This window comes from Hyperolius riggenbachi, chromosome 12 (assembly GCF_040937935.1).
Source record: "Hyperolius riggenbachi isolate aHypRig1 chromosome 12, aHypRig1.pri, whole genome shotgun sequence".
In the NCBI taxonomy this organism is placed as follows: domain Eukaryota; kingdom Metazoa; phylum Chordata; class Amphibia; order Anura; family Hyperoliidae; genus Hyperolius; species Hyperolius riggenbachi.
The window spans coordinates 36,072,365-36,094,373 of NC_090657.1; the positions used below are offsets into that span (position 1 = coordinate 36,072,365).

The 22,009-nt window shown below is 45.1% G+C and overlaps 1 protein-coding gene across 1 annotated transcript in view; it reads right to left on the bottom strand.

Annotated features, from left to right (window-relative positions):
* The window catches only part of JUP (junction plakoglobin), a 154,108-nt gene that overhangs the window by 14,021 nt on the left and 118,078 nt on the right, over window positions 1-22,009 (bottom strand). Inside the window, exons 8-13 of the mRNA XM_068263326.1 lie at window positions 18,794-19,132; window positions 16,778-16,933; window positions 9,308-9,427; window positions 3,091-3,241; window positions 1,191-1,312; window positions 1,045-1,084 (exon numbers count right to left, since the gene is read on the bottom strand). Coding sequence (XP_068119427.1) covers window positions 1,045-1,084; window positions 1,191-1,312; window positions 3,091-3,241; window positions 9,308-9,427; window positions 16,778-16,933; window positions 18,794-19,132 — 928 coding nt within the window. The remainder of the gene's footprint in view (window positions 1-1,044; window positions 1,085-1,190; window positions 1,313-3,090; window positions 3,242-9,307; window positions 9,428-16,777; window positions 16,934-18,793; window positions 19,133-22,009) is intronic.

Sequence of the window (22,009 nt, forward strand, 5' to 3'; positions counted from 1 at the left end):
TTCGTTTAAGATTTGTAAATTTGCATAAACCTGTATGAGCTCAGAATAATTTGCATCTCATGGACCATCCCTGATGAGGACTATAATGAGCATATAAAGAAAACCAGACTCATAAGGCCCGATCCAAATTCACCTTTTTTCCTACAAGATCATTTTTTATCTTGCTTAACCTTTTCGGGACCGCCCATAGTAGATCCTACGCCGCACTTGTGGCTGTTCTAACCTGATGCGGCGTAGGATCTACGCGGCCCGCCGTTTCCGCGCGCACCGGAGAGGGGAGATTAAGCTGTCATATAACAGCTGACATCTCCCCTTAGTGATTAGAAGCTATTGCGTATGGCTTCTGATCACTACGATCGCCGGCGGATCGTATTGACCACTGCAAGAGCTGGGGGGAGCGAACGATGATCCACTCGCCTTCCTTCAATGCCCCTGACAATCGTCAGCCCCCCTCCCTGCTCTGGCCGGTATCTCCGTTCGCTCTGACTCCAGTACGAATGGGGATGCCGGCGAGAGCAGAGGGGACCGCTGCGACTCATTGCTGGAGCCTGGAAGGTGAGTAAAGGCTTCTTGTGAAAGGGGAGACATCTGGCTCAGCACGCCACACTGGGGATCCAGCTGCCTGACTTCACCCAAACGCGACCCCCCCGTGACACACACACACACACACACACACACACACACGGCAGCCAGCCCCAATAAGTTAAAATATTTTCTTCCTTGCTGGTGGTCTAAAGGGCATTTTTTTGGTTAAGTGTGAAAATATCACTTAGGAGTAAAAGAAAAAGTGAATTGGATCGGGCCCATATAGAATATGCTCCATTGTAGAGCACCGGCTGTCTGACACCTGGCTACCTCTATCCTTCAGGGAGTCAGACCGGTAACACTTTACCCATAACTGAAACAGGTTAGAGTTAAAGATCCTGCAAATTATAGACTAAAGAAATATGCAAATTCTCTTAAAACTTCTACCTTTATACAAATGCACAGGAAACTAATCTCATAAAAAAATAATTCTGTGTAAAAATAAGTGGATTCACTCACCATCTAGGTAAGGTTCGCCAATAGGAATCATACTCTGAGCCTGGAAAAGAAAAAATGATTAAAATTGGGAAAATTAGATACCTGCCTAAAGTGGTAAAGCAGAGACAGTAATGCTTGAGGAGCATGAAAGACAATCAGTCACTTACTGCTTCCCAGGCTGCAGGGTCCTGGCGGAAGATGGCGTTTGTCAGCTCTACAGATACTCTTTTCCTGTAGTCTGGGTTCTTGTCCTCGGAGATACGGAATAGAACAGCAGCTGCATAAGTAGCTGAAATAGAGAAAGATTGTCAATAGGCAGGCTTGTGGAGATTCACTTATGGAGAGGGTAAGCTATGGATCCTAAAGATCATTCCCAGTCCTCCCTCCATGCCCTTGTTCCACCGCTGCCCCGCATTCAAATTATTCAACCTGCAGGTCGAAGAAATCTTCCTTCAGAAGTGCTTGTGACTGAGTACTTCAGAAGACTAGCGTATCTACCGTACATGGGCACGAGCACAGTAGAGATCCGCTAGTCTTTAGCAGTACAGACGTGCCAGTCTTTGGAACCACTCAGATGCTGATGCTTCCAAAGGCCTGAAATTTTAACGGGAGACAGTAGTGGACCGAAGGGACATGGAGAGGACTCGGAAGGCTCTAAAGCAGGGCTTTTCAACCTTGTCCTCAAGTACCACCAACATTGCATGTTTTGCTGAAAACCATAAACAGTCACAGGTGAGGTAATTAGTGTCTTAGCAGAGCCAATTAACTGCCTCTGTGGGTTTCCACAAAACATGCAATGTTGGTGGTACTTGAGGACAGGGTTGAAAAGCCCTGCTCTAAAGGATCCAGAGCAGGGGTCAGGAACCTTTTAGGCTGAGAGCCATAAACGCCACATATTTTAAAATGCAATTCCGTGAGAGCCATACAATATGTTTCAAACTGGGACAGTAGGGCTCACGTCCCTGTTGCCATGGTGATGTGTATAAAGTTGATCCAGCAGGCTGCGGAAGTGTCAGAAACATCTTCAGCTTCTCTTGGGTTTCTGTAATTTTCCCAAGAGCCAGACAGGAGAAATACCGACTAACAGCTTGTACAATTTGCTAGCTGACTTAGGTATTGATTAACTGTGTAGGTCGAAATCCCCACGCTTTGGCCCAATGACAGGCAGCCTAATGGGCCAATCAAAGCACAGAAATCTCATCCTACAAAGTCACTGGACCTGACAGGGTCCAGGGTGAGACAATTGGAGCCTCCGTTCATTTTTTGGGGGTGGGGGGGGGGGGGGGGGAGCGTGAGTAATTTAGTAGTGCATGCTACAGCAGTAGCGTACCTACTTTGAAAATTTTACTTGCGCTGCTTGAGCAGTGTAACTTAGTGAATCAACCCTTACTTGTCTGTGAGCCAGATATACCCATCAGAAGAGCCACATCTGGCTCCCGAGCCATAGGTTCTCTACCCCTGATCCAGAGCCTTCCCTCTCAATAGGTGACTAATGCTGGGCATACACAGTGCGTTTTTTTTTTTTTTAAATCAAATCGAGCCGCTGATGGCTCGATTGCTAATTTCCGACGTGTCCGATACCCCGCCGGATCGATTCCACGCTCGATACCGGCGGGCAGGACAATAGAAGAAACTAGCGGAAGATAAGAAGCCGCCTGCGGGTACGGTCGGGAATCGATCCGGCCGTGAGCGGGGACGCGCCGCAATCTATCGTGCGGCTCGATACACGGTACAAAACATACAGTGTATCCCCAGCATAACTTTAACAGATATGATCCCACATAGAGCATGATAAAAACATAAGAACATTTAAAAGCCCCAGCTGTGAAAGTACGTCAGTAAATCATTTTGAAAATGTTTGAAAATGTATATAATACAATCCTTAGGCTGGAATTGCAGCCTTTAATAAAATATGCCGTTAAGTAAAGCTAGATCTGTAGAACTGTGAGACGCTGGGTAGGAAGATCTTGCATTGCAAGCCTCTGAATAAAGTACATACCAAGATATGGGGGAGGGGGCTGCACCCAACAATTGTATAATTTTTTTTCATATTCAGCCCCAGCTTACCTGTGCCCTCATTATGGTTATGCAGAAGTTCCATCAGTGGAGCAGAAGCACCTTCTGCATCAATGGTATCAGCTGCCTCTTTGTCCTGAGCGAGCTCACAGAGCACTCCAGCTGCCACTCGCTGAATGTTCTCCACAGGGGAATACAGGAGCTGTCCAGAGAGAGCACAATACAGGTTACAGCGGTCAGCACCATCAAGACCACTCATATACTTCAGTGTAAGATCCATCATGGATTCAGCGAAACCCCTACAGCACCTCCAACAATGACACTGCTAGGTACATTATGAGCCAGGGATGTACAACACCAGTCCTCAAGGGCCCAAGGTCCTCACACTTGAATCAGGGAAGGTGTGGTTCATAAAGTAGAACATTTCTCAAGGTCTCTGTCCATCCTGAGCACTGGCTTGGATATGGCCCTCGAGGACTTGAGTTGGACATCTCCGTTATAAGCCTTCATGCTTCATTGTGGTCATGGAGGATTTTGGGGACTAGAGGTCACAAAATTGATGAGCATTCAAGTCACAAATGTCCTGAGCAAGGGCTGCCTGAACATGGATGAACATTTCTTTTAAACCAGACTAATTTGTAGCACTTTGGAAGATCTGTTTTGGTCAGCTAATCCTTAATCTCTGCCACCATTGAGCATCTGAGCAAGTGGACCCTTTGCATGTACTGCGGTGGAATCTAAAAAGGAAAGCCGACGGTCAACAAATCTGCATATGGACCAAAGGAGAGGGAAATGTCTGTCTGGTTCAGTCGGGGTTTGCTCTCTAGGCAATTTTACTGTCACCCAGGCCGATATGAAAATTTGACAAGTCTTCATTTGGACTAAGGGGGAGTAGGCCAGAGGGGGTATCCAGCCTCGTAATAAAGTTCTCACTTGTGATTCCTACAGCCGGCCAGGCAGCACGATATACATGCAGCTAGCAGCATCGTTTCCCAACATTAATCTCCCTACCCGTCGCTGAGGAATCTTCTGCTGCAGCAGAGCAGCCTGTCCATCACTGTGCCGGAAATATGGATCAAGTTAATGGAGCAATTAGCTGCACTAATTACTAATTAATGAGGCTGTATTTCTCCAGCTCAGAACTTCCATACCAATCAATGACTGTGCATGCAGCATCCAGCTCTGGAATGTCCGGGGATTGCTGCTAGAAAGTGCTCTCTCTGCAGCAGGGCTGTGAGATCTGTCAGCGTTTATTACTAACTGAGTGGCCAGTGGTGAAGCCTTGCGGACGGTTTAATACCCCAAGGTCACTGAAAGGTCATAGATTACTATGGTCAGCAACGATTTGGAGTTGCGCGAGTGGCAAGGGGTTTGTAAAGTGCAGGGATAATTACTGCTGTAAAATAAAAAAACAGTCAATTGTGAAATCCTAATGCTTTAAACTGACACAGATTTGTGGATAGTGTTGAGATAAATAAAGCCAGATCTTTCACAAGGCAACTTAGGCAGGTGCTTAGGGCCTGGAGAGGAGGCCCAGTTTATACCAGCTGCCAACAAATCTTAGCCAGATGGCCAAGGGTGGGCTTAAAGTTGTTGTTGCCTAGGGCCCCGTTTTACCGTAATCAGTCTACTGATAAGCCATTATTTTTTAAGGTTAGTAAATAAAGTGATGCATTGTGGGAGACATCTCGGAGCTCACTCCAACCTGAATTATAGCAAATGGTTTCTGTTTCAAGAAAGCAACCTTTTGTTTTAAATAAAGTTTCAAATAAGTTTTCTCTATGGATTGGATAGTTAATTCTATAATTGCATTAAAAATTTGTGCAAAAAATGAATGCAGTCTTCTCACAAAGATAAAAAAAACTCTAAAGAAAACTAAGTTGACGGGGAGGTGTGGCTTGACTCATAACTTCTTGACCATGTGACCACAGACAACACGTCAGGCTGACTGTGAACAAGCGGGTAGCTGTATGTTGCGGATTGATAAACTGGCGCAACAGCAATTTTACTACATTTTCCAAAATTACAAATGATTGATTTTTATAAAACTTATTTATGGTATTTGGTTAAATACATATAAAAAGGCATTTTGGTGACCGATCTGGGGTTTAAACACCTGCCTTTGCAGCAAGGAGAATTTTCTGCTCATCCCTCTCAGATGTACAGCAAACATCCACTGACGAAGGAAGGGAAAGCAGGGATAACAAATGAAAGCCGCTAGCTAGCGATCAATTAGCTGATGGCAGGTAAATTAGTACAGCTTCAGGCTAAGTACACTTTAAAGGATAATGTGACAGGTGGATTGTAGACAGCACATTTGTTTACACCAGCATTTTAATGAAAGGGTTGCCTTAGTTATACCAAAGCCTGGTTAAACCAGAGCCCTGGTCAATGTAATCTACTTGCTTTGACTATAGTCCCATTTGAGATACTGTTGTATTACTCTAGTATGTACAGCAAGAGGCGATATTCTGTGTCCACAACAACATCAAATCAAAGTTTTCCTCTCCCTCCCCCACCTATACAGCCCACCTCATGCTTCCTGTACAGATAGTTATCAGCACAACAAAACACACTGAAGGTTGCAAGCTTGCTACCTCCTCATGGTGGGACCTAGGCGACGTCAAGTAAGGGATCGCCTGTTGGGGTGAAGTATGGTAGGGACTTTGTAGGTCCCGTGCTGCTACAGTAGCTTAAAGCTGGATGGTCGCCATAAAAATCTAATTTCAACAGCAACTGGTCTGAGTGTATTACCGTATTTTCCGTACCATAAGACGCACTTTTTCTCCCCCCAAAATGGGGGGGAAAAGTCAGTGCGTCTTATGGTCCAAATGCTAAAATTTGGGCAAGCTCTAGATGTCCCCCCTGCTAATGATGCCTGATGAGCCCTTCTGCAACAGGTGCCCAATAGTCTCGGAGGCGGGACCACAGTTCCCTCACTGAGCCAATCACTGCACTTGCTGAGTGTCAGTGACCTATCAGAAGTGAGTAGGAGCCGTTCCTTTGCTTGTTAAGGAACTACTCCCACTGACTTCTGATAGGTCACTGACACTCAGCAAGTGCAGTGACTGGCTTCAATGAGGGAGCTGTGGTCCCGCCTCCAAGACCATCGGGGTCTGAGCAGTGGCTGGGCAGCCTCGTGTGTGTGTGTGTGCAGTTCACCCGGAGAGCTGTGAGTCTTTATGAGCTGCTGTCATTTCTCACTTCAGATCGGAGAGCTGTGAGTTTTTATGAGCCGCTGTTATTTCTCCCTTCAGATCCAGGCAGATCAGCGCGGTGTGAATAACCTGATCCTGGCTCACAGCTGGAAGTCTTCTCTTTGATCTGTGTTTAGAAGCCCTGCGATCCTGCTCTGTATCGTCTCTCAGCCCAGTCTTCCTACATGTCGGGTGAGCTCACGTGACATGCAGGAAGAGGGGGCTGTAATGGCCCGTACTCACGGGCTGCAAATGTTGCCTGTCGCCAGCACACGTGAGCGTGTGGGCGACAGGCCAGCGACAGCTCCTCGCCAGGTCCCTCCGCGTACACACGCGGAAGAGGGACCAGCGGCGAGACGGAAGCTGTCGCCGACGTTCCTCCTCCCTCCGCCGGAAGCTCCATATACTTTAATGGAGGTTGCTGTCGCTAGTCCGCGTACTCACGCGGACTAGCGACAGTTGCGGCGGGGGTGTGGCGGCGACTGTCGCCATGCGATTGAAACTTTCAAACGCATGGCGACATGAGCGACGGGCGACAGTTCGGGGTGCGCGCGCGTGCAACGGCCCATACTCACGGGCGACCTGTCGCCGCAACACGCGTGCGCCGCGTGTTGAGGCGACAAAAGTCCCTCGTGAGTATGGGCCATAAGACGACACACTGCAGGATCACAGGGCTTCTAAACACAGATCAGAGACAAGAGACTTCCAGCTGTGAGCCAGGATCAGGTTACTCGCACACACTACAACGCTGATCTGCCAGTGTCTAGTAGTGAGGAATAACAGCAGCTCATAAAGACGGACTCTTTTCTCCTGCTTGTGAATCGTTTAAGTGGCTTATGTGCCTGATAAAAGGTGAAAAGGTTAATGAACCAGGAGGAACTTTGCCTGCAGCCCTACTCCTGTGATGAAATGCAAATAATCCCTACAAGCTACAGAGTGTAAAGGGAATCAGAGACACATATTTTGATGTCCCTATGGCACTCAGTTAAATGATTAATTATCATTTTGGATGACAGAACACACTGCTGCAGCCAAGCATTCTGCTCTGTGGAGAGGGGAGGGGGACGGTCATGAGGTAACAGTGCTAACTTGTCATTTCACAATCTGTCCTAACAAATCAAAGAACTGCGTAGAAGACAGAAAGTGCTAATAGTAGACGTCTGATGAAAATCATGTGCATGGGGCTTTTTATTTATAACTTACAATTAGCTATGTAGAATGTGCATGTGGCTCAGAAATGGCTTTTGGCATTAACACTGCAGTGCACATGTCCCTAGATCTCAAAACTGGCGAAAAACCAATGATACAAGCACCGTTTGATTTTGAGCCCCAATTTTAGTTATTTTAACACAAGTTAGGTGATGGTACAACACTACATTAACATCGTGAAAGGAATGTGCAAGGAAAGGAGAAACACCAATACACTTGGCACTGCTGTAATGGAGTCTTCTTTATTGTTAAACCTCAAGTTGCCAGTAAATGAACATGAAGATATACCTATCCTATTTGGGCTCATGATTGCTATAACCACCACATATTGTCCAGGCACCACATACATGTTCAATCAGCCATTGCTGTAGCAGGGGAAGCTCCACAAGACACCCTGTACCATGGACACACCAAGTTTAGTATATATCTTTTTTTCCTTGTTTTTTGTCCACTAAACTTAGGTGCGTCTTATGGTCCGGAGCGTCTTATGGTCCGAAAAATACGGTAAGTGATAAAGATGCTAATCCTGCATTCAAAACTTTTTCTGCTGTTATGATTTGGAGTTATCACATACTTAAGGAGCACTGGCCTTTTAGTAGTCAGTGCCAAACAATTGCATGCTGGGGGTTCTTTTTATCTATAATATATTCCTCCTCTTCCATTTATTTCCCTGCCTAGCTGCTTATCTGAAACACGTTCCCCTGCTCACTTGTGTTTACAAGCAAGGCTGAGGTGACTCAGCGATTGGAGGAGAAAAGAAAAAAGTAAAGGGCAGAAATGACATCAGGATTTAGCCTAAACTGTGGACAAAAGAAATGGTTCCCACCAGGAACAGAATTCTCTTCATTTACTATATAACATTCACTGAAATCAAAACATGGACAGTACAATACATGTGTTATATAATTAGATCAAGTATTTATCTACTTCTATATGTGGGTTTTTTCCCTGGTATAGTATGGCTAATCCTACTGCTTTAAGGACTGACACCAAAACCAAACATGATGGCTAATGCAAAGCAAAGACTGTGTGGATCTGCTGGTCTCCCCTCAGAAGCCTCCTTGGATGGCGGAACAAGGAACGCTGACTAGATATAGTAAGTGCTGTATGAGAGGGTCAATCAAAGCCAGCACCGCTGCCTTGTGGTGGAGGTGAAATTCCAAAGGCCAAGGGAAGGAATCCCGTCAGAACATCAGTTCGCCTGGAAGTTTTAGGTGGCAGCCCCACCACCAGGATGAGATGCTAAATACTAATAATCTGCACACCTTATTACACCAACTTATTACTGAAACTAAAGTGAAACACTGATGCCCTATGCTTCACTGGGAGTTAAAGGAACAGAACACCACCACACTGACGTCAAAGCACGATTAGCCACGAGTCAGCCACAAATCAATTTTACCTTTGTTTTAAGAAACAAACATGTTGATAAAAACCTTCTTAAAAGGGACTCTGAGCTCCTCTCATGGGCATGTCTTTAAGCCAGACGACTTCCAACAAAGTCGTGCTATGACCCCTCTGGAGAAGCCTCTTGCAATGGCCATGCGTGTCACTTCCTCTTCCTGCTTCATTCAGTGATGCACTTCTCTAACAGAGAAGACAGGGGTGGCCTGGAAGTTATAACATCGCCAAGATGGCAGCCGCAATTTTTAAATTGAAGGAAAACTATTTGGTGTAGAATGGCGATTCAGGCATCAAATGAAAGAGGAGAGCACAAGCTACAGAAAGGTATGCATCTTTAAGTACTTTGCAGTACTGGTCGGAGTCTTAAAGGTATACCCATAAGAGGTGCTCGGAGTCCCTTTAAACAGAGCATTATAGTATAGTAATTTGCACTGTTTTGCATGCAGCGCTCAACTCACCTGTACAAACAAGGGAATGGTATTCAGCTTGTAGATCTCCATACGATTCATGGGATCTCTTGCCAGAATATGGAGAGCTCCAGTACAGCCTTCTACTATCTCCTCCATTCGGACACCATCCTAGAAAATTAAAAAGGGATCGTTTATATTGTACATGTCGAAACAAATCTAGTAGCTGCCACTGGGGACCAGCACTGACTGCTTGTATGTAGCTCTTGACACAGGTGTACAAAAAAAAAAATAAAAAAAAAAATAAATGTACTCCACTTCCCCATAAGACAAAACTCCTGCATGTTTTACTGTGGAAGCTGCCTTGCTTTTGGTCTCAGCTGTTAGCAAGCAGGGAGTGATTTCTGTGAACAACATTTACGCAGAGCCAGCATCTCTTAAAGTGGCCATACATCGATTTTCCCGTTCGACTCCCTGCAGGATTCGATCACAACTAATCGGATGGGAATCAATTACTTTGAGTGTTTGATTCGATTGATTTTGACCAGAAAGTATCAAATTGGACAAGATAGAAAATCTAGGTTGATTGTGGGCGGGGCAGGAGCTGCGGACGATTGATAGGCCAAAGCGTTGAATTGCGTCAAACAGTGCGACGCTGGAGAAATCCATTGACCAATCGATGCACCGTTTGTGGTAGGCATCAATTCCTTCTTAGCCGATTCCTTTCAGAAAGAAATCGATTGTTTTGGAACACTGGGTGGAAATTAGGATATGGCCAGCTCTAGGAAGTGTTGGCGTTCTCCTTGCTGCATTGTTTACATAGCTCAGTACAGCTCACATCAATCTGATAACAGCAACGTTATTAATTTATTTCTGAGTCAAGCAATAGTTTGGGTATTGACCCTTCCAGTAACTGGAAAACCTAAAACATAAGTTTCTTTGTTACAGCGGATACAAATCCTGCAATAAATCTGCAGTCTGTCTACTACCTATAGTCAACATCCTGTGTTTTACCAATTAGCTGTATGCCGTGGCAGAGGAGATTCCTAAGTTTACCTAGCTGAGGGATCAGATTACAGTGGTGATTAGTCACAGAGGAGGGGGGGATTAGACAGGCTAAACTCTCTAAATACATACAGGGTGCATTTCTCTAGGTCTTCCTTCTGTCATGTGCAAGAGTTCAGGTCCACTTCAATGGCCAACCTGATACCTGAGATTTGTGGTTAGAGATGGCTAGTAAATGTCAAATTAGTCAAGGAAATATCATTAGCATTCCCCATTTCTCCAAGTGTAAAAGCGACTGCTAATGTGTAATTAGCACTCTACATAAAGCTGGCACAGACATGGGCCTTTTGATGCACACAAGCTCCCTAGCCGGGTCCTGACTTCTCATTGGTGATGGGCCTGGCTCCCTCCGCACCTGCAATCCTCCAGCACAGCGCCTCTGACAAAAACCGCCAAATTGGACTTGGATTCAGTGACTAAAGGTGCGTACACACATGCGACTATAGTCGTTTGTAACGATCGTTCCCCGATCTTTACCAACGACGATCGTTACAAAAAACGAACCACCGACTATTAAGGCAAACGACGAACGAGCCAAATCGCTACAAAAGAAAGTTCTGTCTCGGCGGATTTTAACCAACGACGATCGTTTGCAAAAGTAGTACATCGTTGGAAACGATCGTTCGTACTAGGCTTGACATGCGCATTTCACTATTTCTCCATGGAACTTCTCATTTTTATGCGCAGGCGCAATAGTTGCTTTCTGTGATGTAACGTTCGTTCTAACGATCAGATCGTTACACACATTTTAAAACTACCTTTACTTAGGTCGTTCTTTCATCAATTAAAAGTTCGTTCGTCGTTCTTAACGAACGATCGTTGTCGCATGTGTGTACGTAGCATGAGTCCAATCCCAGGATGGGCTGCTGCCAGTTTACTAATCTGCAAGTCATTATCCTTCCAAGAGATCATTTAGAAGCAAGCAAGACAATTTCAGGTGTCCAGATGTCAGTTTACATGTCTGCAGACTGCATATTAAGGCTTCACAACAGTGGCAGCTTCTACTGGCGTACGAGAGAAATCACTGCCGGGAGACTTGGGCACAGGATACAGCCGCTATACGGCTTACCGTGCTCCTGCACAAGTCCCGGCGGCGGTCATTACTATTCCCCCTCCAGGTCCACTTGGATAGTGGGGGAATGATGTAATTCAGATTCCGGCTATTGCTGGCGGCCGAATTACAGCCGAAGTACAGGGTAAGTAACTATCTATAACAAGTAACTTGTCTATATATCCTATCTAAAGTTTACATAGTTTACACAGCAAATCTAGCTGCAAACAGGAAGAAATAATCCTATTCTATTGAAGCTGTGATACAATGAGAGCCGCCATGTTTGTAAACATTACACAGAAGCAGGCTTATCTGCATCTTGAGCAAAAAACCTAATCCCCCTCCTCCTCCCTCCCTCCCCTCTGCCTCTGAAATCTCTGGCTAGTAACACCTCCCCCTCCTGCCCAGACTGAGCTCCCATGAGCCCTTGCTACTGTCTGAAAGTGCCTTGGCTCTCTGAAAACCTGTGGGCGTGGCTTGTTTAGTTTATAGGGAATTAGAGTATTAAAACAAAAACAAGAAAGTATTTGGCTTATATAAACTATATACAAGGAACACAATTTTGCAATGAGTAAAAGTTCATCTCGGATCTACATTAATACGCTGCAGAAAAAGTAGTGGAAAGCAATTTGTTGGCTTTTGTAGCAGCTGGTTACAGATACAGAGGAGGAAATAATTATTTGACCCCCTCACTGATTTTGTAAGTTTGTCCAATGACAAAGAAATGAAAAGTCTCAGAACAGTATCATTTCAATGGTAGGTTTATTTTAACAGTGGCAGATAGCACATCAAAAGGAAAATCGAAAAAATAACCTTAAATAAAAGACAGCAACTGATTTGCATTTCATTGAGTGAAATAAGTTTTTGAACCCCTACCAACCATTAAGAGTTCTGGCTCCCACAGAGTGGTTAGACACTTCTACTCAATTAGTCACCCTCATTAAGGACACCTGTCTTAAAGGGAATGTCCAAGCAAAATAAAAAAATGAGTTTCACTTACCTGGGGCTTCTCCCAGCCCCATGCAGCCATCCTGTGCCCTCGTAGTCACTCACTGCTGCTCCAGTCCCCCGCTGGCAGCTTTCTGACCTCGGAGGACAGGGCCAAATTGCGTACATTTTTACGCATTCCTGCTAGTGCAGGAACATTACCGCATACATTTTTACGCGTTACTGGTTCAATGCGTAAATTTTTACGCATTGAACCAGTAATGCGTAAAAATGTATGCGTTAATGTTCCTGCACTATCGGGAATGCGTAAAAATGTACGCAATGCGTCCCGCCGACCTCCGAGGTCGGCATGCTGCCAGCGGGGAACTGGAGCAGCAGTGAGTGACTACGAGGGCACAGGATGGCTGCATGGGACTGGTAGAAGCCCCAGGTAAGTGAAACTCATTTTTTTATTTTGCTTGGACATTCCTTTTAACTAGTCACCTGTATAAAAGACACCTGTCCACAGAATCAATCAAGCAGACTCCAAACTCTCCAACATGGGAAAGACCAAAGAGCTGTCCAAGGATGTCAGAGACAAAATTGTAGACCTGCACAAGGCTGGAATGGGCTACAAAACCATTAGCAAGAAGCTGGGAGAGAAGGTAACAACTGTTGGTGCGATTGTTCAAAAATGGAAGGAGCACAAAATGACCATCAATCAACCTCGCTCTAGGGCTCCACGCAAGATCTCACCTCGTGGGGTGTCAATGGTTCTGAGAAAGGTGAAAAAGCATCCTAGAACTACACGGGAGGAGTTAGTGAATGACCTCAAATGAGCAGGGACCACAGTCACCAAGAAAACCATTGGAAACACATTACACCGCAATGGATTAAAATCCTGCAGGGCTCGCAAGGTCCCCCTGCTCAAGAAGGCACATGTGCAGGCCCGTCTGAAGTTTGCCAATGAACACCTGAATGATTCTGTGAGTGACTGGGAGAAGGTGCTGTGGTCTGATGAGACCAAAATAGAGCTCTTTGGCATTAACTCAACTCGCTGTGTTTGGAGGAAGAAAAATGCTGCCTATGACCCCCAAAACACCGTCCCCACCGTCAAGCATGGGGGTGGAAACATTTTGCTTTGGGGGTGTTTTTCTGCTAAGGGCACAGGACAACTTAATCGCATTAATGGGAAAATGGACGGAGCCATGTATCGTGAAATCCTGAACGACAACCTCCTTCCCTCTGCCAGGAAACTGAAAATGGGTCGTGGATGGGTGTTCCAGCACGACAATTACCCAAAACATACAGCAAAGGCAACAAAGGAGTGGCTCAAGAAGAAGCACATTAAGGTCATGGAGTGGCCTAGTCAGTCTCCGGACCTTAATCCAATAGAAAACCTATGGAGCTCAGAGTTGCAGAGACAGCCTCGAAAACTTAGGGATTTAGAGATGATCTGCAAAGAGGAGTGGACCAACATTCCTCCTAAAATGTGTGCAAACTTGGTCATCAATTACAAGAAAAGTTTGACCTCTGTGCTTGTAAACAAGGGTTTTTCCACTAAGTATTAAGTCTTTTGTTGTTAGAGGGTTCAAAAACTTATTTCACTCAATAAAATGCAAATCAGTTGCTATCTTTTATTTAAGGTTATTTTTTCGATTTTCCTTTTGATGTGCTATCTGCCACTGTTAAAATAAACCTACCATTGAAATGATACTGTTCTGAGACTTTTCATTTCTTTGTCATTGGACAAACTTACAAAATCAGTGAGGGGTCAAATAATTATTTCCTCCACTGTATGTCCGGCCTCTTGCACACTACACGCGATTCAGTTTTTTTTTTTGTTTTTTTTTTAATACGGTCAGATTCTTGATTTTGATGAACAACAAAAGTACTGCTGCATTTTTACATCAAAAATCGTATTATATTAAAATAAAAAAAAAAATAAAGTCAGAATCGCATGCAGCGTGGAAGAGGCCTCAGACTGACAACAGAGAATCTGAACAAGCGGCAGTGTCCTCTGCTGCTGCGCATGCTGCTCGCCACAATGTAAGTGGAGAACCCCATTTCACCATCTGTATCCGGCTGACCGTCACATTAGAAATACAGCGCTTGTAACTTTTAAAGGGGCACTATGGCTATAAGTTTTAAAATATGTGCAAACGGACAAATAAGAAGTACATTTTTTTTTCCAGAGTAAAATGAGCCATAAATTACTTTTCTCCTATGCTGCTGTCACTTACAGTAGGTAGCAGAAATCTGACAGAAGCAACAGGTTTTGGACTAGTCCATCTCTTCATGGGGGATTCTCATCATGGCTTTTATTCTGTAGAAAGCTATTCCCTAAAAAGGATATAAACAATGATGCTGGCCAGCTTCCCTGTTCGCTACACAGTTTGGCAGTTGGACAGAGCAACTGCCATTCACTAAGTACTTTTGAAAATAAATAAATCCCTGAGAATCCCCTAATGAAGAGATGGACTAGTCCAAAACCCGTCACTTCTGTCAGATTTATACTACCTACTGTAAGGCTGCATTTCCACTTGTGCGGTGGGAATCGTCGCAGGAAAAATTCGCATGGATGACAATGTATGCGAAGTTAACCATGGCAGTGCTGGTGTGATTTTCCATTGTTTCTATGCGAATTCGCATGCGAATTAGCATGAAAATTTGCATACCCAAACCGCATGCGAATTTCCTATTCAATACATTGTATGCGATTCGCATAGCGGTATGCGAATTCTGTTGGCTCTGCCATGCAAATTTTTTCTGCACAGAAAAAAAGCAAAGGAATCCTGACAAGTGGAAACAGTCCCATTCACTTGTATTGCTATGCGAATTCGCGATAGTGGAAATGGGCCCTAAGTGACAGCAACATAGGACAAAGTAATTTATGGCTCATTTTACTCTGAAAAAAAAAAACCTACTTATTTGTATATATTTGCATATATTTTAAATTTTAATATTTTAGCCATAGTGCCCCTTTAATAGCAAAGTGCTGTTAAAGGGACACTATACGCTCTAGGCAAACTGCTTCCTTCATATAGAAGTGATCATTTAGGCCATAGGCCAGTTTTACAATTCCAGTGATCTAAAAAGTGTTGTTAGGCCTGGTGCACACTGAGCGGTTTTTGTAGAGTTTTCCAAACCACTTCCGCCTGTGAAAATGCTTGGCTAATGTATTCCAATGGGATGGTGAACACCAGCGGTTTTTAGCAAACGGCAAACGTGGCTCCTGCTGCACTTTTGCGGTTTGCAGAAGCGTTTCTGCCTCAATCTAAAGCAGGGGTCTCAAACTCAATTTACCCGGGGGCCGCAGGAGGCAAAGTCAGGATGAGGCTGGGCCGCATAAGGGAGTTCACATGTCCCCGCCGCAAAACGAGGGCTGCAGAGCCCCCAAATCGCCCCGGGGGGCAATCCGCCGGCATTTCCTGGAAGGGGCAGAGCTTTCAGCTTCAGCTCTGCCCCTCCTGAAGTCAATCGCGGCGGATCGCCGCCTCTGCCCGCCCACTCTAAACATAAAAAAAAAAATTGGGAAAATAGGAAAAAATGCCAGGAATCTTCATACAGCCATATTACGGCTGTATAGCGATCCCTGGCCAAAGCGCTGCGGCTGCGTATGGACCCCCTGGAAACCCCGTCAGGAAATGTATTGCTCTTTCTTTTGATACATGTAAAATTACACTACCGTTAGGCTTGCTACTAAAAGTGACATTTACCGCATTTAAAAGTATACTATTTTCCTTTGAAACTTTAAAATCGATTTTCTCAAAAACTATAAGGTCTTTTTGAAAAATTGTTTTTTCCTCTTATTCCTAATGATCTCCTTAACATATCCTGCAAATTTAGGGTTTCTAGCATTTAAGGTGGATTTGCTATTAACCATTAAAGTCGGCGGGTTTTTAAATGTGTATTTTTTTCCTTTGCAACTTTAAAATCTATTTTCTCAAAAACTATAAGGCCGATTTGAAAAAAATTTTTTTCCTCTTGTAGCCACTGGGGGCCCCTACAAGCTCTGGGGCCCTGGGGCCACAAAATATTGTATCGCGGGCCGCAAATGGCCCGCGGGCCGCGAGTTTGAGACCCCTGATCTAAAGTATAGCAAACTGCTCTGAAAAACGCTAGATCAGAGCAGTTTTCCAGGCGTTTGTTACAGTAGCTGTTCAGTCACAGCTTTTACTGTAACAATATATGAAATCTGCTGCTCAAAAATGCTCCAAAAAATTGCTAAGCATGTTTAGAAACCATCTCTATACATGCCTAGAATCACTCTGAAATCTGCTCCAAAAACCTCTAGCGTTTTGCCGATCTGCTAGAGGTTTTGGTGTGCACTGGGCCTACCTTGGTTTCTGGTGCTCCGGCACCCTTATAAATAGGTTACACTGTATTCTGCATAGGTACCCTTGGGGTGCCACATTTGGAGATGCTTGGGTCTATTGTGACTTTACACTGTGAATACTGCGTGCGCACATCCTTACCGTGTACGGTTGCTGCGTTCCGGAGGCCGCGTGTCGCTGAGCATCTTGGTGAGCCTTAACCAGCAGCTGGACCAGACGTGGGATGACACCGGCATCATGGAGAGGAGCGTGGTTGGCAGGGCACAGGGCCAGGTTCCTGATCAATCCAATGGTTGCCTGTTAAAACCAAAAGACATACTGCAGGGCTAAATAAGAGATGTTGAAATTAAAACCAAATAAGATCAATGCCAGAAATCCTTCTAGTTTCTCAGCAGTACAAAGTCTGAAGCTCATCCCAGTGAGGCTAGGCTCCAAGTTTTCGTGCTGCTTGTTCTTACATTTGTCAACACAGGAAAACAAAGACCATGACCAGAAGAACCAAGTACAAAAGCCTTCCACTGGCCATCAATGGTTTTTCTTCTACATCATTTCTCCTGTGGGAGATACAGAGAAGCATGTGACGGATTTCATCACATGATAAGTCTGCAAGTCTCAGATTGGCATCAGGGCTGGATCTAAAACAAAACAAGTCAATTTTAATTGGATGCTTTAGTTTTGTATTTTAGGAGGAATTCCACCTCCAGTACAAGTGGCCTCCTCTGTTCCTGTGAATGTGCAGAACTTTTAAAAATTGTATGGGCAGTAAAGTCACAGCTTCCAGAAATGACCCAAATGTAGAATTGGACCAATATGCTAATGAGCTCCACCCAGATGGCAGCAGTGACTTGATATAGCCTCAATTCCTGCCTCCCAGGTGACATTACATTAAACTTAAAGGATACCCGAAGTAACATGATGAGATAGACATGTGTATGTACAGTGCCTAGCACACAAATAACTATGCGGTGTTCCTTTTTTTCTTTCTCTGCCTGAAAGAGTTAAATATCAGGTATGTAAGTGGCTGACTCAGACAGGAAGTGACTACAGTGTAACCCTCACTGATAAGAAATTCCCCTTTATCTCTTTCTTGCTCTCAGAAGCAAAGAAGATTTTCTGCTAGGAAAGTGTTTTTGGAATCTCTTATCAGTGAGGGCGACACTTAAGCCTGTGGAAAACAAATGTTTTACTCACCTGGGGCTTCCAGCAGCCCCCTGCAGCTGTATCGTGCCCACACAGACTCCATCAGATGCCCCTGGCCCCGCCGGCAGCCACTTCCGGTTTCGGTGACAGGAGCAGACAGTCAGGGAACGCGAGTGCCGTGCCCTCTATGCTGCTATAGCAGAGAGTATATATCATATAGCAGCATAGAGGGCGCTATTGTTGCTGGGAACACAAATTATCACTCGCGTTCCCTGCCTGCCTGCTCCTGTCACCGAAACCGGAAGTGGCTGCGGGCGGGGCCAGGAGCATCTGATGGAGTCTGCGTGGGCACAATACAGCTGTGGGGAGCTGCTGGAAACCCCGGGTGAGTAAAACTCATTTTTTCCATAGACTTAAGTGTCCCTTTAACTCTTTCAGGCAGAGAAAGAAAAGGAACACAGCCTAGTTATTTGTGTGCTAGGCACTGCACATACACATGTCTATCTTATGTCACTTTGAGTATCTTTTAAAGGATTTGATTTTTAAATTAACCTCTCCATAAGGGTGGATCATAATGGAGTGCGTCATGGGGGGGGGGGGGGGTTAGGTGAACCTCAGTACTTTCCCAAGGAGTTCTGCTGCCCCGGCCCCCAGTCCATGTGGGAAACTAAATCTGCTGCTGCCTATTTACCTTCGCAGCCAGGTGATGCACGTGCAATGCATGCGGCAGGCATGAGACTTCGCCAAGATGTAGTCTTTGGATGTGAGAATCTCTCCCATCCCCAACTACATCTTCCGGCATGCATTGCGGTGTGCGCCCCTTAGCTGGGAAGTTGGGAAATGCGGCATGGAGAAGATGGTGGATCCCACATGGACCGGGGCCAGAGGAGGAGCAGCACCTCAAAGGCAAGTAGTCACACTCACTCCAACCTCTACTCCCCAATGGCACACTCTTTCCTGTCTTTGTTCTTTAGGATTGAGAATCTCCAGTTGTGTGCCTAAAGGAGGAGTTCCTACCTTGACCAGTGGCCACTGGTACGGTGGGTTGACCAGTTTGACAATGGCAGGGATTCCGTAGTGAAGTCGCACAGAGTTCTGAGCCACCTCAGCATCTGGGTGGCGGCTGGTGAGATGACGCAAGGCGCAGACAGCTGGCTCTGCTATGTCGTCCTTGTCGCTCGCTCGCAGGATGGTGTGGATCAATGACTCCACGCCGTTGCTTTGGGTCACCAGGGTTTTGTTGCGGCTGTTGTTGCAGGTCAGGTTGGAGAGGGTGCCGGTGGCACAAGTGAGAACGTTCACGTCATCAGAGCTCAGCTGGTTCACTAGAATCTTCAGCACATTGTCTAGGCCCTCCTAAAAGACAGAAAATATGCTCTTAGCACTGGGAAAAGAGGATACAGAGATTTATCATCAATTTACACAGGCTAATCATGCATTGCAAACATCTGGAACATTGTGCACCTACAGTTCATTATTCCGTGAAATACTGTATACATAAGAGAAAAAAAAGTGCAGAAAATACATAAGAAAAAAAAAAAAGTACATTTTCTGCTGCGGGACAGATTATTCTTACATATTTATACAGTGCTGGTTTTACATAGCACTAGTCTAGTTGAGGAGACCCAGCAGGAAACCTCATAGGGAAATTCTGCTAACATAGGGTGGGCGGCACCCTCTCAAATGGCTAGATTTCAGACAGGTTTCAGTAAATACGCCCACACTATTCGGCCAATCGCAATGCTTGGACTGTAGAGGGTGCTGTGATAGGAGAACTGTTCCTTATGAGGTTTACCGCTGGATCCCTTAAAAAGGAACTCCAGTGAACATTTTACTGTTGGCAGGTGATGTAGCTGCTGCATGGTTTTTGGCAGTTGGAAACAGCTGTAAACAGCCATTTCCCACAAAAGTTTTAACTTTTGTGGGAGGAGTTACTTGTGGGAGGAGTTTCACCATAATATCAGTCATACAGCGCCGCCTGATGGTCTGTTTGTGAAAAGGAATAGTTTTCTCACGTAAAAGGGGGTATCAGCTACTGATTGGGATAAAGTTCAATTTTTGGTCGGAGTTTCTCTTTAAACTAGACAAGGGTCCTTTAGAGCAGCGTTTTTCAACCGCTGTTCCGCGGCACACTACTGTGCCGCGGGATGTTGCCTGGTGTGCCCTACAGGTCTGGCCTCTCGCTCCTCCCCGCGGCTGCCGCTCCTGTCACCTTATGAGCGGGCGGCCGCTTGTCCAATTAGATTCCCCCGTAGTAGCCGCTCTCCTCTGTGGTCTCTCCTATTACAGCAGCGCGCTCGATGGCTGCTGTGATGACCAGGAAGCGGTACAGCGGTTCCCATGGTAACGGCGATGCATATCGCCGCTACAGGAAGCCGCTGGTCATTTGGTCAGAAAGTGTTCCCCGGGCCGGAAAAGGTTGGGAACCACTGCTTTAGAGAGTACATCAAAATACAGTGCAGAGATCAGCATTAGTCCACCATAATTACTGTAATTGTTGCAGGACAGAGCTTAGTCCTCCTGCCGGTGGTCCCCCCACTTATCACACATTGACCTCGATTCACAAAGCCATAATAAAATGCCATCACGGCCGTGATATGTTTAGCACGCGGGTAAGCCCGCGTACAGGTTTGCGCGCATAATAGTAAAGGTTTTGTGCACATTAACTTCCCCGCTCACATGCTAAAATATTGGTTAGCGCATGAAGGGGGAAAGTTAATGCACGCAAACCTTTACCTCTATACGCCCAAACACGTAAGCGCGCTAACCCGCGTGCTAAGCAGATCACGGCTGTGATGGCATTTATCACAGCTCTGTGAATCGAGCCCAATGGCTTTGCACATTTAAACAACGATTAATGGGGCTTTGATTTTTGGTCAGGGTTTTGTTAGATTTTTTTGTTTTTATTGAATTGAATCCATTTATTGGAATTTACGGTAAACTAAAAAACGTAGTGTCCCGATGGTATCAGCAGGTGTTGTCAAAGTTGTGTGTCAGAGAGAATTCACACGACCATGACCAATGAAAAGTAGGGTAGGGAGACACAGAGCCCGATATGGTGCAGTATGTACTGGAAAGTTGGGGTGAAATTGTGACCTGTAAGAATAATATTCACAAGTCAGGGTTACCTTCCAGGTAACCACTATATGGGCAGGTGGGGAGATTAGACCTGCCCCCAGTCAGGATTAAGAAGTCGCTCTCTGTAGATAGGAAAAATAGGGGGCCAAGGCCTCGATTCATCATTGTCTTTGAGATAACTTTTTCCAGTTTGTTAAATTACCGAATTCGAAGTGTATCGATTTCTAGTTGTATTCATCAAGGTTTTTCCACGTTCGGTGTGAATTCGATAAAATATCGATAACAATTCGGTAACCATTCGGTAATGTGTCGATATTTCCATTTTACAGCGGTAGTTTAACACAAGGCCATAAGATTCCCATGGAATTGTGGGTAAAAGGCAGTCCTTTGAACACTACGTAGCAACATTTTGAATAGGGCTTAACACCTGGACCAGGAGTCTGGTAGTGGTTTGGGACAATCCCACAATTTCGCCAGCTGCGGCTTGATAGGAGCCTTTTCTGAAAAAATATAGTGCAGCTAGCAATTTAGTTAACCCTGGCACTGCCTGTGTTCTCTTACAAGATGATTCAAGAGAAATGCAGATGTCCTGTTATAGCAAATAAATCTATTCTCTTGCAAATTGATATGGTTCTAGACCTTATTCTTGCTCTTCTGCGCCTTTGAATCACTCTAAGGCTGATACATGACCACTTCAAATGGAGCAGTGAAGGAGAGAACTACCGGTAATCCTAAATGTAACGCTAAACCACACCCACTTTTTTTCATGAATTGCACCTTTCTTCCGTTTTTACGCATCTAACGAATGATTACCGGATTATTACCGAATGCTCGCTAACAGCTGTAGATAAATTTGATGAATCCTGAAATCAACTTAACGAATTCGGTATTTTACCGAACTGTCGGTAACCAATTCGATAAGTCTTGATGAATCGAGGCCCAAATCCCCTCCACCAGGGGTGGACACAGCTTGTAAACAAGGTTACAGAGGCGCCAGTAGTGTTAAATTAGATACAATTCTTAATAGGAAGGCCGTTGGTGGACTTACCTCCCCAATATACTGTAGACATAAGACTATGTTGAATTTTCAACACAAAAATTTACATACTTCAACGCTATAGACAGGAGTATAAACTCTTGTTGTCAGGATCAGTC